At 39.9% G+C, this 17,964-nt stretch overlaps 2 protein-coding genes across 5 annotated transcripts in view; both read right to left on the minus strand.

The window, feature by feature from the left end:
• PIWIL1 (piwi like RNA-mediated gene silencing 1) overlaps positions 1 to 17,964 on the minus strand; it is a 171,982-nt gene that overhangs the window by 88,258 nt on the left and 65,760 nt on the right. For 2 of the 4 annotated variants that reach the window (XM_038187713.2, XM_072024474.1), the window contains exon 1: positions 4 to 161. The exons of the other annotated variants lie outside the window; for them this stretch is intronic. The gene's annotated coding sequence lies outside the window, so the exon portion shown is untranslated. Of the gene's footprint in view, positions 1 to 3; positions 162 to 17,964 lie in introns of those variants that run through there. 4 annotated transcript variants of the gene reach the window in all.
• Positions 9,748 to 16,485, minus strand: FZD10 (frizzled class receptor 10). Its single transcript, XM_005018070.6, has one exon. The coding sequence runs from the start codon at positions 15,332 to 15,334 to the stop codon at positions 13,577 to 13,579; it is 1,758 nt and encodes a 585-aa protein (XP_005018127.1). The 5' UTR covers positions 15,335 to 16,485; the 3' UTR covers positions 9,748 to 13,576.

The raw sequence follows: 17,964 nt of genomic DNA on the forward strand, positions 1-17,964 counted from the left end.
CACCTCTGATAAATTATATGGCTGAGGTAGGGCTGGAATTGCTCTCTTAAAGTCTGCAGCTCACCAGAGGGAGTCTTTGGCAGTGAGTTTCTAGTTTAGCTAGGAATCCAACCCTTGCAACTTCCATGGCAGTCTCCTGTCTTTTAATTCGTTCATTTTTTTAGTGAGGTGCAATGTACGGGAAAAGGGAAAGGCACACGAGTGGAACGTTACTGAACAAATGCTGATTCCACAAGAATCAGTTTTGGTGGCTCCAAGTCCCATGTTATTCTAAGCGTGGTGCAGATTTCCATGTCATAAACCAGTCGCACCTATCCTGTCCTCTGTAATAGGATCAGCACAAACTTCAGTGTCCAGCTCATTTTGTATCACAGAGTCCACTTTCTATCCTACCTGCACATACATCACGGTCAGTTGTTAATAGGATATTGATTATGGCTGGTACTCTTTTAATCAATGTTTGTTAACTTCATGAATTTCCTCATTATGCATACATCAGTGTGATGATGAACAGACTGGTTATAATTCTGGATGAAAGGCAACAGAAAGTGGGAGGCTGTTTCAGCTGGCATGGAATGATAGCACAAAAGTCATGAGTGGGTGAAGGAAACCAAAACTTGGGTGGAGCAAAAAGAAAAGGGTAGGGTGTAAATTGAGAAGATGGTGAAGCTGCGGGCAGGGATGACACATTCCGTACAGTTATTACAGTGTTTTTAATTATCTCCTATGCCTAACATTCCACTAGCACCTTGCTGCCATGGGTGGAGACTGATGGGTGTAAAGGGCCATCGTTCCCATCCCTCTCTTGCGCAATTCAAACCACAGTGATAACAGGCAAATCTGTAGTGATAAGGCTCTTTTACTATTCATCCCTCCCAAATGTAAGTTGAGCTTTCTATAGGTGATCTGTATTTCCTGTGTTCATGAATGTTATTCATCTGCTGAAGTCAAAGTCATACCAGTTTTTGCAGTTATTAAGATCACAAAGGCCAGTTTTTCTTGTCCATAATATGTTCACCTAGGGTGTGTGGCCTAATTACTAGGTGGAGCTGTTAAAAGGAAAAATAGTTCATTTTTTTCCTTTTCCTCACTGACAAAATTCTTAACTGACAGGAAAAGATACTTTTCCATCAGTTCTGTTTCCGATTGGCATAGGCTCTCCTGAAGCACAGTGCCCAGATTGTGCAAGGTTCATGAACAAAGCTTTAAAAAAACAAGCAAAGAAACAGCAATAAAAAGAAACAAACAAACAAACCCACACTCAAATTTCCTACAGCACTTTTACAGGTACTGCAATAAAATAGATAGCGGTTACACCATTTTTAACATGTTTTAAAGATTTCTATATGGGGAACAAGACCTAGAATAGACTTTGTAAACTTGTTTTATAATTTATTCTTTTCTTTAAGTGAATGATGCACTGTGCTTATGCAATCAGCTACCTCAAGTCACTTTTGTGATCTGACTTAGGAGCTAGACATAGCACAGGCTCTACACAGCAGATATTCACCACTCCTACCACTCCAACTTCCCCTTCAAAACCCATATCCTTCCTCTTGCTCAGCCTTAGCTTTACTCCTACATCTTAAGACTGCAAGATAATGCACGGTTTGGTTCTTGCTGAATTTTGGAAGATGAAGAAGCCAGCACAGATGTCAGTCTTGCCCTTATACAAAACAGCTGGCTCCTTGTTACACACAGGAATCCAGGAGGAAATGGGAACCCCACCAAGATACCAGCTTGCCCCTGTGAGAGATAACAGGTCTGGTGGCTTCATGAATTTTCTGGAACTGGTATCACAGTGGCCAGATATCATCAGTCAGCTCTATCTTGGTCCTAAAGTACAGTGACACTCTGCCTCTGCTGTGTTCCCAATGCACCTCTTCCACAGCACCTGCGGGAACCACAGCTTCATGCAGATGCAAGATGTTGTTGATGCTGTATCTAAAAACTGTGGCTTCCAGCTCAGCTGACTCGGGGTAATTTCCCCCCCAGTCCCTCTGTGAGTCAGCCGCTCCATGGCGCCTGCAGCAATTCAGCTGTGCCTCTCTTCGAACATGTTCGTGCCTTGCTGTCTGGGAACGACTTGTCTGCACTCTGTTGAGTTGCAGTTCACTATCTCTAATAGGATGATACAGCTTTGGTGTTAATAATCAGATTATCTTATGCTATAGTTTGAGGTGATCAGATATTGCAGTAACTGAAGCCATAAAAGGAACTAAGAGAGAAGACCCAAATTCATGAAATTCTGAGCTTTCAGTTTAGTTGCTGCTTCATGGTTCTGGGCCCTACCCAAGGGCCCAGCTCATTGTAATTCTCTACTATGGAATGCGATGATATATTTAAGTGATTAATTTACTGTCACTTTTACTGTGTTACCACTTATTTTTCAGCAAAGGTCTGAGATATACCAGTAATACATTTAACCATGCATCACTCATCCCATGGGAAACACAGAAAACAAACAGAAACCAACCATCTCTTTCCTGACTTGAACTGCTCTTGTTAGCTTGGGAATTTGCTTTGCAGATTGGTTTTGTTGTTTTCAGGAATTACTTTTGCAAATGACCGGAATTAAAAGGAGGTAATTTAGAGAGGCCTTCTTTGTAAACAAAAGCAAAAGAAAAAAATCTCACTGCATAGTTTCTCAATGCACTACTTATATGTTTAAAATACAAATCTAGAAGATTAAACCTGCCTTGAAACATGGTTTCCTGATTTGAAATCAACATATTCAATATTGTCATGCTGAGAGTTTTATGTATTGTCAGACTGTGATGATAGGCAGGAATAGTTTGTCATATACAGTTACTACTCACAAATTACAACTATTTGAATATGGTAGGTTTTTGAACAGATGTCATGGAAAAACAAGTCATGAATTACTCATTGAAGTGACTCAGGTTATTACTGAAACCTTATTACAAACTGTAGCTTTCTACATCAGTAACAATCTGATTCTGTATTAGAATCGATTGCAAAGCTTGCATAGGATCAGTCCTTTAAAAAGAATACTTAGAAAAAAATACATAATAATAGTGCCCCTGCAGTTCCTACTGTTGTTAAAGTATTTTTTATTGTGGAAGGAAAAGATTTCGTTTATTGAAATTTTACCATTTGCTGTGTGTATGAGACAAGAGGTCAGGCTCCAGACTAGACAAATCCTTCTCCCATCAATGACAGAAACAAGGGTGCATTTCAACGGAGCCTCCTTGCAAGTCCAAGGAACTTTTTGTTATGTAAATGAAACTAAGTGTTTTGTTTTTGTTGACGTTTGTAAATGCCAACTTGTAGATAGGTCTGTTGTGTTAAGCACATCAAACAAGGATCCAGAAAGTCAGTCTCCTGCATTCTGAGATTTGCTGTAGACATGGATAGTTTGCACTTCAAGCAGCAGCTCTTTGATGCTTTAAACACCCAGCTGACCAGTGATCATTAACACAAGAAGGTGGGAACACGCAGTCAAATGGAGATTCCTTGCAGAAGAGGGATGTTAACAGTGTTTGTCAAAATGAAACAGCTTCTACTTCATAATTACTTCGAACCAATACAAAAGCATACATAAAGCCCGAACCTGTTGCTGCCACTATTGATATCTAAAACTTCACTTCACACTGTGAGTGATGGAGGGGGAAAATAATTCTGATGCTCTTCAGTCTGCGAATAGGAATCCTTCCACGGGTGTGGACTGGGTCCTGTAGGATTAACATGGGACTGGAAATCACGTCAACACCACGCAATGGAGATCTTCAGTCTGCACGAGTTGCAGTGCAGAGATGAAAGCTACAAACCCATGTCAAAATATTTCAAGAAGTTTCACATGAAGGTCATTATGACCTTTCCAGCCCTTTCGAGCCCTATGATTTTCAAGTTAATAAGATCATTAGTTTGTCATAAGGGTGCAGGATCTGTATAATGGAAACAAAAGCTGGAGTTCTCAAAATAATTTCTAAAACACTGCTTTCAGAATTTTGCTTTTCTAGGAGACACAAAATATTTATAGATAAATTGAATATGCTTTTTTATGAGAGAGTATATGGTCTCCTGAGTATTCACTCTGGCTGTGATTCTGCTTTGGTGTTCTTTGCGTCATGCCTGAAACCCTGAGGATGAAAGCAGTCTGAGGAAGGGAAGACAAACTCACAGTTGTTCCATTTCATCATTTTCCCAATAAGTGCACTTCCAGAAAAGGGTGGCTTCTCATAATCATGGGCAGAAATAAATTAACACTTCGACCAGATCCAGTCATTCTTGGGCTGATCTCCACTTTATTCTTTCAGTACAGCAATCCCCAAATCTCATTGGTGTTTCCTGTACTACTGTTTTATTAAATACCTTGTTTGGAGGTCATTAATCTTCAGTAGTTCATACAAAGCTAAACTTGGATGTTAAAAAAAAGGCATAAAGAACACACTTTTTTGTGCCTTTAAAATTTTCATTTTATCATACACTGCAAACCAAGGACTCTGATTAATTTTCAAAATTGATCAAAGAGCTGCATAAAACATCCCTTCACAGTCCAAACTCTGTGGGCTCTAAGGGTGGAAATTTCAAAGCAACATGCAGAAGAACCTGTTACCCCAGATAAGTTAATTAACAAAACCAGTAATGGCTGAAGCTCTAAAGGTTTGAAGTTATAGGCAATAAAGGTTTGAAGTTATTTTTCAAACCTTTATTGCATTGTAATTTGTTTCGAAACCATGGGTGGGCAACTTCAGCATATCAAAAGATGTAACATACTTTTCCATTGTAATTGTGCAAAATACCATGCGTTAAAGTAAATAATCAGATTCCACTGTAAACATTGCTACACTACCACATGATAACCAGGGGAATCATGAAATGATCTCTGAATGTCACTTCTGATCTGTGAGGAGAGTAGTGGGTCAGAGCAGTACGATGGAAAACAAAGCTCCTGGGAACCAGATTATATTAATGCAAAAGAATTAAGCAGTTGAGTTTGTGAATCTCTTGCTTTAGGACTTACATAATGACAACTCCCTTGAGGCTGTTTGTGCTTCCTCCTCTCCAATAGCTCTGTTCGCAGTATCTTTAACCTACTTACTATCCATGCTCAATATTCTTTCTCCTTTCTTGTTTAGAGAAACACACAATTTGAAAAATTTCAATTCCCTCCATAAAGATGCACTCACCCAATATTTACATTATTGTAAAATTTGCTATCTAACACAACCCTATAGCATATAAAATTCAGAAGTCTCTCTTACAGTTCTCAAGGATGAAGAGTTATTGCAGACTGAAACAAAACAAAATTTGGTCCATGTATTAAGTTGTTATCTCAACAGAAAGAGAGAAACAAAGCAAAATACATAACCAAGGATTACAACTATTACTTTGTAGGACAATTCACAAATGGTGTAAAGCATTATAGTTTGCACAAATGTGGACACTGTTAAAAGCAGCAATCAGTACACTTCAAAAGTTTTGCAAAGATTTCAGGGACTTAAGTACAGCTCCAGACCAGCTAAACTGAAAGCCTGACAGGCTTATGCTTGCTAATTCAATTTCCTGTATGATTCTTTGGATATGATTGGTCCAGAACTAGCAAATTATATTTACCTGTCTGTCCCATACCACCTGGAATTCAAAAGAGCTGAGCTGTACAGACAGCACTGAGGAAAGCATAAAGTTTTACATAGCTCCCCTGGCCCTCACCCCCCAAAACCAAACCAAACCAAACCAAAACACCCCACAAAAAAACAACAACAACAAAACCACACACCCCAAAAAAACAAAACCCAGCTGAACAAAAAAACATAACACCAGCTTGAGCTGACTAGGAAAATGTTTTTGTCTGTCCCTTCTTTTGTCTGTCCTGTTGGTAACATGCTGGTGTTACCAACAATTTTTGTGCTAAGTAACTTTACTGCCATCACAAGGAAAGCATAAAGCTTAGGTAATCTGGAAGCTGTGTTTGTGAATATATAAGCCAAACTCAGCAATACTTTTTTTTTCCATAAATGAGTAGCACATTTACCATTAAAAAAAAAATAGAGTCGTACAATGTGTTATGCTCATGGTCCTTGCATTATGCTTCAGTTCAATTGCCAAAATTTTTAGAAGGAAAACTACTAAAACCATCTAAGGATATTTACAAGCTCAAAGCCGTCTAAAGCGAGACTTGAGTTCTGTGGTTCTGAAAATTTACTCTGCTTGGTCCAGTGCTCTGACCTTGACATTGACTTTACACTTATCACCATGACTACACTGGGAATTGCATCAATTTGATTAAATATTATTATTTTTTAATCTGGTTTCAAATTGATCAGGTTAAGTTAGCATAAAAATCACGTGTAGATATGTAACTTGGGTTTTATTCTCTACTAATTTTCAATGAATAACTTCAAAAGGCATTCTAAAGAAACTAAAGGACTGTATAGATATTGATGCATAAGGATGAGAAATCTTGGGAAACCGTCTTATCTCATCACTGAAATCAGTGTCCTAAAGAAAGTTCTTTCATGTAATTAAAAATAAAAATAAAAATGTTTGGATTCAAAAAAAAAACACAACTATAGTAATTAAAAAGCCTGAAGCCTCAATAGAAAGCTGTCCTTTCCTTAAAAATTAATTTACAAGAAAAAATTCTGACAGTGCAAAATAAAAAGATTTTGACAAGTTCCACTAAACTCTTAACAAGGTGGAAAATGATGTAGCTGAAAGAATATCAAAGGTACAGACTTTAATTCCATATCTTCTAATGTTATCAAACAAAGTAGTCATAGTCCAGTTTCAAAGTTTGTTTAAAGAACCACAAAGGTCAAAATGAGTCTCATGGTTACTGCCTGTAGCATAGCTCTAAGTGAAGCAATGTAAGGAACTAAGGATACAAGAAAGAGAAGTTAAAGGCAGATAAAATACGTCTATTAGTCCAGCTGGGTATAACTGGGAAAAACTTGCAAGCTTTGAGGAAGCTTCTCCTTGGGCTAAAAGCTTTTGCATGCAAGTAGTTTGTCGTTGATTTTGTTTTTGTTGTTGTTGCTTTTTCTTTTTTCTTTTATTTTTTTCCTCCTTTATCCATTGATCTAATCTTATCTTTCTTTCCTGTTTGTAATTTCACACAGATAGGTATTAGTCTCATATAAAGGAAATGTAAAATAACTAATGTACTAGACAGAACCAAGCATTGCTTGTCCTCAGCAAGAATATTTTCACGTTTAAGGCGCCTGCTCAGAACTGGCAGTCTCTTCTTGATAGTCTCCTGTGTTCATCAGCACCTTTGGTAGCTCAGGACTTTGAACCTCCATTTCTTACCACATTCCTTATCCAAAAAGAGAGATAAAACACAAGTTTTGAAATATATTTTCGTTTATATTGAACAAAAAAGCTCAAAGCAGTCCCACCTATGGGCCAGTACCACAGAAAGCTGTGTGTGGGCAGATTAGAGACTAAAAGGACGGGATCACTTGAGAGGAGGATAAGGGAGGCAAGTCACATGCAGATGATGAAAGGCTGATCAGCAGTGGAAGAGAGGGGAAGGGAAGGGAAGTGATGATCAGGGAAGAAAGGAGGAAACAAGGAGCACATTGTAGGCTCAACTCAAAATGTTGCTGTTCATCCTCAGCTCCCATTGATACTCCAGGACTACTTGGAAAAGGTGACAAAAGGCTTTTGAGCAAACATTTAAATTGGCTGAAGATTTTTTGAAGGGGTTTTCTGCTGCCAGGAAATGCAGATCTATTAACATTGAGCATTCTGCAACAAATCTAAGTAAAGTACTCTCAAAAAATGCTAAATAAACTTTAAAAAAAATCCATTTCAACTTTATCAACACCCAATACTTCTGAATTTCATTTTGAAATAACACTTGGTTTTGGAACATGCTATGTGCAATCTAACATAATAGCATGCTTTAAAACTAAGTTAAATAATTTCAACTCACTGATTTATTTATTTATTTATTTTCATATCATGAATATTTCATTATCAGCACTTGTAAAAAAAAAATGTTGATTTGGAAAAAAAAGTCAAATTAAGGACTTTTCCTGTAGCATGTGCTTTCCCTGAGATAGGAAGTTTGATTCAAAGCATACACTGAAATTAGTTGGACACCAATTGATTTCAGTGGAGCTGATCTATGCGGAGATCCTGAATAGAAGGAAGAAACAAGTGACAACAAATTGAAGGAATTCCTTTTTAAACAATGCCTTACCAAGGTATACAATGATTGCTCGGTCCTGCATTTGATGTACCACTCCCCAAAGCTTTAACTTGCCAATACAGGAAAAGCAGAATTGGGCTTGAACCACCTCTGTTCTCAGATACACTAAAATTATCTAATGAGATACCACTGACTGTAGTGTGTATTTGCATCTAGGTTGGTAAGACTATATCAAAGTCTAATGTTACATAGATAACATTAAATAACCAATGGATACTAATTTCTGTGATTTATCACATGCCGCTTAGTGAAGTCAAAGCCTTGTTTTGTGCTGTTTTCTATAAATATCCATTCAAAAATTAAGACAAAACTATTTGAAACAGTATTTATTAAGCTAAAATCTTATCTACCATACCAGAACCCATTTGTTTTACAAACCTAATAATATATTGTCTCTTCTGGATCAACATTTAAAGATACACAAAGCTTAAGCTGAACTGATTCATGGGCAATATTATTTAGACAAAATATGAAACAAGGTTAATATTAGCACCCAGGTTGATTTTAACTCAGTAGTTCACTGAAAATAAAGCTTTTATAATGGGAATGTTGATACAAACTTAACTGTAAGAGCACAAACACTGCTACTGAAATACAGTTTTGAGCAAGCTCCATCAAGGAGTGTTTTGTAAATGAATAATGACTTTGCTTAAAGCCAATCAACATCAAGTGTGTTAAAAGAGATGAAATAGTGCTGGAAGGCAGCGGGAGGTAGAGGAGCCTCAAAGTGCAAACAGGTGCTGATCTCCCTCCAGGGGAGATTGAGTGGCACAGACCTTACAGGCCTGTCACTTCTGATCAAAGCAAGCTCCAAGACCACATAATCACCATCACCCACCTTTTAAAGGATGCCCTGATTTATCATCTGTCAGTGTTAATAACTTGGCTACTCTGTCTAAAATACTTAAGAACATTACACAAGGATAACATTTCAATTTTTTTTTTTTAAAGAAATGTGTAAATGTTTTAAACTAAAATGCACTGAAGTTCCTCCTTTGAGGCCATCTGTTGTTGGAGACCACCTGTCATCAAAAGACCACCTGAGCACATAATATCCCATCATTACAGAACTATCTCCTTGAAGCCAAAGATTTTAAGTGTTCAAATAAGAAGGGTGTATGTTAGAGACATTGTCGTTACTTGGCTTTTCATATAGTTTGAAGCCGTGGGATGACAGCCATATGTGAATAATGGCTTCATAATAACATACATATGAAACGCTACTTTGGGAAAAATCTGATAAGAGATCTGAACATTCCTTGATTGAGCTTCTCATATCCTTTCAACTGTGGTGCTTGCACTGTACTCTTCAAAGTGTCCTAATATGTCATACCTAAAACAAAACCTTGAGAGTACCGAGCTTAATTTCCTTTCTATTTATAAGCAGCATTGGCATTTTACTGAGAAACAAGGCATATTATTGTAAATGGAAGAGCTTTTGTGTGATTTCTTTTTTCCTGCATCTAATTTTTCCTTGCTGATCTCATATTCTTATCTCAGTAATCTCTATTCAATAAACAGAAGTACTCTGCCAAACTACCCTCTCCAAAAAAACAAACTTTCTGTCTTCTTCTGTCCCTAACATACATAGATGCTACCTGAATGCTGAGACCTAACCTGCATCATCTTAACCTACACAGTTGGAGAAAATTTCTACCCTCATGGGTAATCTACAGCTCCCATGGGAGAGAACAGTTCCCTTGTACACAACCATGTGGCAAACATTAGATTCTTGATTGGCGTATGCAGACACTAACAATGTCTTTTTGTGTGTGCTTGTTTTGCTTTGTTGTTTTTTTTTTTTTGTTCTTTTTTTTTTTGATATTTTTAACTGAGCAAAGTATCAAGTTAAGCACCACCAGACTGTAATAAAATATCCTCTCCAGAAGGAAGTTCTGGACTTGCATTCCTTCCTCAACAAGTTTCCTATGGAGTGACTGAATTGTTAATATATTTGCATATAAATACTTTTCTTAAAAATCTACCAATAAGCAAATACCCAATAGGCCTTGACAGTACATAGAAAAAAAATCCTAACAAATTCAACAGATAAAAATACCAATATGATTTTACTGAAATATAAAATTACCATGAAAAGTAAAGATGTTTAATAGAGAATACTTTTGAGACATTTTCTCAAAGACTTTTTGGTTGCTATTATTTTTAACTAATGTGCAGACTTCTAAGACAAGAATAACATTCTCTGTTAAGTTATTAATAATACTATATTAAATCACTGACACCTTGTGAGAATAAGTATCACTTTCCCTTAACAGCTCTAAGCTTCCAATTCCTTATGTGGCAACTTCAATATTAAATGTTAAGACTTTTCAGAGTTACGGGACAGTAAGAAGTAAAATTTTTGAAATAATTAATTCTTAAAGTCCTTAAAGAAAACCATCATATTCTGTTACATTTACTGTACATTAGTCCTGGAGTAATAAAAGCAGCAGCAATATATACTTGAAGAATCTAGTTTGCTTACCGATTAAAAACAAAACAAAACAAAAAAAATCACTACAAAGGGGAAATAAAATCCAAATTCCTAGTTTACAGTTTAGGAAGAATCTATGGGTGACATGAGGCACCTAGCCAGGCATTCAAATGTGGCATTTTCCTAGAAGAACATGCAGTTCTGCTCTGGTGCCAATGAAGGGCCTAAGCTGACATTTGATAAAGCTCAGGATGGCAGCAGGAGTCCATCCATTGCTGAATATCTTTCTTCATTTTTTGTTTTCTCTTCCAGAATCCTAGTAACAGACTGCAAAAACACATGATCAACAATGAAAGCAAGAAACTTTCTGTAATTAGCAAAAACAGTGAGATGCTGATTTCAGAGGGCAACATATTTTATGGTGAAACATTCTCTAAACAAATCTGTCACCAGTAAAACAAGCACTAACCTTTACGTCGGATGAAATTTGTGTGAAGACACATTGCTGGCAAGGTGCACACATTACTGACAAGGTGACATGTATAATAACAAAGCATATTTAAGGACTCCTATAGTAATTTGCAATACACATATTATTTGGAAACATTGTATTTCTTGGGATCTAATGCAATTGATTTTAACTAGAACACACACAGATGCAAAAGCATTAATTCAGTAGTTTCAGAAGCGTATTTGTGAAGTGCAATGTCCTGCTTTGGCTCCAGGAGGGTGTGCTGTGTCAGGATTAACTTCCAGGGCATCCACCAGGTTGTGTATCAAACAGTGGCATGTATGCACAAAGGCAGAAAAATATCCCCCCCACTTCCCCCAGATAAATTTGATATTGAAAACTGCTTCACACATGCACATTTTAGACATAGAGTTGATTAATAATACCTGCAAGATCATTTTTGTCATTCGAGTTCCTAGTCATCACTAGAAACACTTTAAAAGACTACACAGAAGAAAAAAAAATTATATATATTTATATATATATGTATATATATATATACATGCAGCTCCGCACATAACCTTGAAAAACCAGGTGACTAAAAAAGTCATTTTTTTGTAGCTTTCCTAGCCACTGCAATGTGACCATCACAGGGATCCATACTCTACCAAAGTCCATTAAGACCTCTCTCTGTGATGAAGTTCCCAGTAAAGGGTTTTCTAGAAAAGCCTGTGTAAGAAAGTGAGGTTACATTACTATCTCCCCAGGTGGTCACACAGCCTGTTAGTTAACAGCATTGAAAAATTCAGTATCATAAAAATCACACTCCACTAAAAATATTTTGAAAACGTATTTACAATTTTAATCACATAGTTTTCCTAAACAAGTATTTTAATTCCATATTTAGATTTCCCCTCTTCTTTCTCCTGATCTTTCCCTAAGCCTTTTCCCAAATAATAGCGATACATTCGGTAATGTTAGAAGAGAAAAATCTCCCTGAAGAGCAGAGACTGAAGTGTATTCAAACTGCAGAAGTGAGCCAGCTATCTTTAACATGCTGAACATACCCTATGCAAATTTGAAAGGGGTGTTAACCAAGGATCATTGTTGTAATCTCAGTGCTTTGTAAACATGGTACTACCCTACATGACTGCAGCTTTTTTACATCACTGAAGTTTCTTCCCATTCAGTTTCTCAATTGCAGAGGTTCACAGAAAGATGCAACTTCAAAACCCATTTATTTAATTTCAACTTGCAAGTTCTTTTGAGCAAATTATTGTTCTATTTGCTTATACTTGCAGCCAAGTGTAATAACAACTATTGTATTCAAAGTGCGCTTTTATCAAATAATTGAAGAAACACATTTATTAACCACAAAGCACATCAGAGAAAGTTTAGAACACACAAAATTATCAAACTAAAGAACATATTTTATTTTTAATAAAATAGTGGAGCATGAAAAATAATTGTATATTACAAATATATACAGCTAAAACTGTGCACCCCCAGCACAGTAAAGAGCATCACTCTATACAAAGCTTCCCTTTGCAGAATCTAGTGCTTCTTGATCTATTCATACTGAGAATTTGTTTAACAATAGAAAGAGTCAATAAGCCCTTTGGGTCTCTTTGAATTGACCTCCCCCCACCCCCCTTTTTTTTTGCACAAATCAGTCCAAACGTGTATAACATTGGCTTGATTTCCATTAAAAAGCCACAAAATGTAACACTAAAGGGTTTCTGAGGACTAGACCTCTTAGTTCTTTTGTTAAGAGATTTCTTTTGTTGTCTTTATGTACAGCAAAATACTTGTTTCTCTTTTTATGTCATGGTAAGAAAAAAAAATGTATTGCACATTATTCTTATTCATAAAGTTTGTGTCTGGTGTAGGAAGTTTCTCTTTTAGTGAAAGAATATTGGTGAGCATTATAGATTGAACCTATTTTTAGGCACTGCAAACCCACTAAGCTGAGATGAGTTGTAAAGGATTTCTCTCTCTCTCCCTCTCTCAAAGTTAGCGCAGAAGTTGCTTTCAGAGATCGCCTGCTATCTGAGGATAGGCCTCTCGGGGACATTAGGGGACTTCTCAAAGAAAATCTTTGCTCCGTAAGACTTCACTATACCTTGTTACTCAGAAATCCAGCTCAGCTACACACACACAAAAAAGTTAAACTGGGCGCTTTGTTTGTTTGTTTTGTTGTTGTGCTTTTTTTCTTCTAAACATCTGAGAGGTGGATGAAGTACTTAACAATTAATAACAGAAGAGCCTGCTTTAATTCACAATATTTCTTTCACTGAAAACCTTTCTATAAGTACATTTACCTTCAGTATTTCACGAGGTCCTGAACTCAGCATGAGACATTTTTTGCCTTGAGATATTAAACTGTCCTCTGACAAAAAAAAAAAAAAAAAAAAAAAAAAAAAAAGCACCATTTATTTTTTAATTTCTGGCTGCTACTGTGGACATTTGTAAGTCTGTGAGGTGAGATATAGTCTTGTCTAAAAACTATTCACACACAAGTGGGTGGTTGTAACGTTGATTCATATTTTGCAAGATGAGTTTTCTGTGGATGTTGAGTTTTTTTGTAGATTCCGCTACTTGTAATAACACTTGCAGGTTTTCTCCTACTTCTCTTCTTTAATCTTCGACTACAAACATTTTGCCAGGACTGAAGAGTCTTGGAAGTCCAGATCCACATACCACTAGTAATGCCCACAACTAATAACATAAAAATTTTGACCATGAAAATTTCTACTGCTGGAATAGAATTATTCATCGTGCAGTCCAAGTTTTTAGTCTGATTGTTCATCTTGCATTTCTGTTGAGTTGCCACAATTTTCCAATAATCCATATTAAGTCTTTCATAAAAATAGCAAGCTATCACGCAAGTTGCAGGCACTGTATACAAGACTGAGAAGACACCAATCCTGACCATCAGCTTCTCCAACTTGTCAGTGTTTTCTCCACCTGTTTTCATCACCCTCCTGATATGAAAAAGGGCCACAAACCCAGAAAGAATAAAAGAAGTGCCAATGATTAGATAACAAGCCAAAGGAATGAGTACAAACCCAGTCAAGGCATTCACATCCATGCTTCCAACGTAGCACAACCCTGTCAGCTCATCTCCAGCCACCCTTCTCATAACCAGGATCATTATGGTCTTCACAGCAGGAATGGCCCAGGCCGCCAAATGAAAGTAGCTACTGTTTGCTTCAATTGCTTCGTGCCCCCATTTTTTCCCAGCCGCCAGAAACCAAGTTAAAGTCAAGATTACCCACCACAAGGAGCTCGCCATACCGAAGTAATACAGAACCAGGAACACAATGGTGCAGCCAGTGCTCTCCAGTCCTTCCTGGATGACATAGAGCTGGCCGCTGTCCCTATCACAGGCGATGCTTTCAGCACCTGAAAAGAGGCGAATAATATACCCCACTGAGTAGACACAGTAGCACATAGACAGGAAGATAATGGGCCTCTCAGGGTACTTGAAACGCTGTGGATCTATCAGAAACGTGAGTACAGTAAAAGCACTGGAGAAGAAGCACAGAATGGACCAGATGGCAATCCAAATGACAGCAAACTGCTTGTCATCCCTGCTCCAGTAAACATCAACCCCTGGGGTGCAGAGCGGCGCACAGGAAGCACTCTTTTCCACATGGTGGAACTTGCCGGGGTTTTCACAGGAGGTTCTGCTCAGGCTGTCCTTGTGCTGCTGCAGGTCGTGGCCACCGCTGGGCCGCTGTGGCCGGAACATGGGTGGCAGCATGCTGGATCCTCTGGGTGGCTCGTCCGACCCGTTGTTGGGAGCTTCCATGCACAGGTAATTGGGATCATTCTTGTTGGGCAGTTTGCTGCAGTCTAAGGAGTCCGGCCACTTAAAATTGAACTGCTCCATAATGGGAGAGCATTTCAACCTCGCCTGCTCGCACATGACCCTGCAGGCTGGGATCGGTGTAGAAACTTGCTCCGTGCACATAGGGGCATAGAGGGAGCAGAGGAAAAACTTCAGATGGCTGTGGCAGCCGTACTCCACCAAGGGGGCAAACTCGTGCAGCTGGATGGCAGCTTCCCTCTGGTTCTCGTGTCCCATCAGGTTTGGCATCCTCGTCATGTTGTACCCTATATCCTTGCACATGGGGATTTCTATGGGCTGGCACCTCCCGTCACCGGGCCGGTCAATGTCGATAGAGCTTATCCCGGCGCAGGAGCCGCTCAGGCAGCACAGCACCAACACGGCCCGCACCAGGCTCCGGGCCCCCGGCCCCATGCTGCTGCTGGGGCGGCCGGCGTGCGGCTCCCTCTGAGGGGCGCCTGGCGCTGGGGCGGCCGGGCGGGGGGCCAGGGGGGGCGGCAGCCACTTCAGCGGCCCCCCGGCTGCTGCCCGGCCCGGGACGGCCCCCGGCCTTCGCGAGGGAGCCGGGCGGTGGGGCACGGCGGCGCGGAGCTCAGCATAGCCCGGGCCGGGGGCAGCGAGCACCGCCCGGCCCCGGCCCCGGCCCCGGCCCCGACCCCAGCCCCGGCGGCAGCGCAGGGGGGCGGCCGGGGAACGCCGCGAGCGAGCGGGCGGCACGGGGAGCAGCGCCCCCAGTCCTCAGCTGCGCCAAACTTACTGCGGGGAGCCCGGCAACTTTCTTGTCCCCAGGCTTCCACTTTTGCGGTCCGTTTTTCCACCGCCCTTCCTCCTCCTCTTCCTCGTCCTGGTCCGAGCACTCAGCGCCGCTCAGCGCCCCTGTCTCGGGCGGGTCCCTCGGGGCTTTGCCTCTCCCAGCTCCGCACTTTCTCGCCGAGAGGTGGGAACGGGCTTGTCCGAGCGTGGAGTACAGGAGGAGGAGATCTCTAAACCATGCTCAGAAAGGTGCCCGGGGCTGGCTCTGAGAGGGGCCGGCTCCGCGCCTGCCTGGGGGCGCCCCACTCCGCTCCGCTCCCCCCGCATCGGCGGCGACGGCCCGGCTGGAGCAGCCCGGCTGCTCAGGGGGCGGCTGAGGCCGAGGATGAAGTAGAATAAAAAAAAATCAAAACCTGCGCAGGGTCCGCCTCGCATACGACATCCACTTTGCATGAGAAAGGTAAAGCTGACACGGTGATTACTTTCCAATCACTCGGAACGCCTTGAAACCTCCTTAAGGACCCCTACAGGTTCTCCTTGATCAGCACAGATTAGAAAAAGCCCCATTTGTTTCTCTCTCTCCTCCTGCCTTTCTCCTCTCCCTCCCGTTGCCCTCCCTTGAAAGTTTAACAAGATTTGTCTCTAGAAGGCGTCAGCCTAACCTCCCTCGCCCAGGTAGGAGGGAGCCAGGAGAGCAGCGCCGCAGCCTCCGTGTCTCCTGAGGAGAGGGCTGAAGGTGGTGCCTCCCCGGCTGCCTTTAGTGGAGGGCGGGCGATGCTTTAGCAGGGAGGATGTGGGGAGGAGGTTGCGTTTTATGGCGAGTGCTATAAACTCTCTGCTGCCAGGGTCATAAAATACGGTTGCTTTCAGCCTGGAATCTCAGCTGTTTTCAAATGTCGTGCTTTGTCTCGAATTCCTAACTGAACAGGACAGGCGGGATAGCTGAAAAAGTACCTGATTATGGTTTTAATCACGGTATGGCATCTCTCGAAAAGTAGCTTTTTTTTTTTTTTTTTTTTTTTTCCTCCTTACATAAGAAATCCTACGAGGAATAGAGATATACCCTTGGGAAAGTGACTTCATCCTCTATAGAAATGATACTTACAGATTTTGGAGACGGAGATCATTTTAAAGTGAGTTGTGCTTACTTTTTAAGTTAAACTTTGAGATTAATGCTGCGTATTGGTCCAGCAGAGCTAAGAGGAGAAAGTTAAATCCCCAGCCAAACTAAAATTCACAGTTCTACACACCAACAGGAGCACTGTGATCAGAAGTCAGATGATTAGCTCTACTTCATTACTACTATTATTATTAATTCATTTTGAACTTAATTTTAGCAAACATATTAACGAAGAAGGAAAATCTTTCTCTTTGTTCACGCTTGCCCCCACAAACCGGACTCCTCTCCATTAGTGCCTGCTTCTTATCGAAATGAACACGGAGTCTCCTGGAAACTACCAAATCCCGCAGGGTCAGAGTTAATACCCCACCAGTCTCCAGAAAGGAAACTGTTGGCTTCCTCAATTGTGATAAGGGTGAAATAGATCCAAGCAAGGACAACAAACCCCGGCTGATGTTTGTCTTTGAAAATCCTGAAGATGCAGCTAGTTTTTGCTTAGAAGTAAAAGCCATCATATACATTGTTTAACACAGTACTGCTTTTTGTGGCTTTTCAGCGGATCGAGAAGATCACACTTATAAAGTATTGGTCTTATGGGCTGACCTTTCCTGGGCGCTTTTAGATTCCTCAGGGGATGTTACAAATGCAGGCAGTGTTATGTGCAAAAAAAAAAAAAAAAAAGCTTTATTTATTTTAGCGTGTCTGTATGTGTGTGAGAGCGAGTGTGTTGGGGCATTTCCATTCTTCATTAATCTAAACCTGTTTTCTTAGTATTTGTATGCATCCTGATTCCTCTGCTGCAGTGCTCAGCTGGGGGTAGTAGGGAAGCGCAGGGAAACCTTTTCCAAGGGATAGCCACCTTTAAAAAGTAAAACCTAAAAACCACTTAAGATGAACATATTATATATTTGTTTTGTTCGGCTTGATTGTTTGGGAGGTTGTTTTCCCTGTTTTCAACAAGTATTTTTGAAAAGCATCTTATATCACCATTCACATTAAAATAATCTAGAAAAATACACAAAATAAAACATGGCATGTTTGTTCTGTCTTACTGATAGCAACCTTTTTTCCTAAGTGGAAAAAAGGAAATACAAATAAAAATGAGGGAAAAAAAAAAAAAAAGAAAAAAAAAGCACAGCCAAACCTTTGTAATTGTGTCTCAATTAATTGA

This window comes from Anas platyrhynchos, chromosome 16 (assembly GCF_047663525.1).
Source record: "Anas platyrhynchos isolate ZD024472 breed Pekin duck chromosome 16, IASCAAS_PekinDuck_T2T, whole genome shotgun sequence".
Taxonomy (NCBI): Eukaryota; Metazoa; Chordata; class Aves; order Anseriformes; family Anatidae; genus Anas; species Anas platyrhynchos.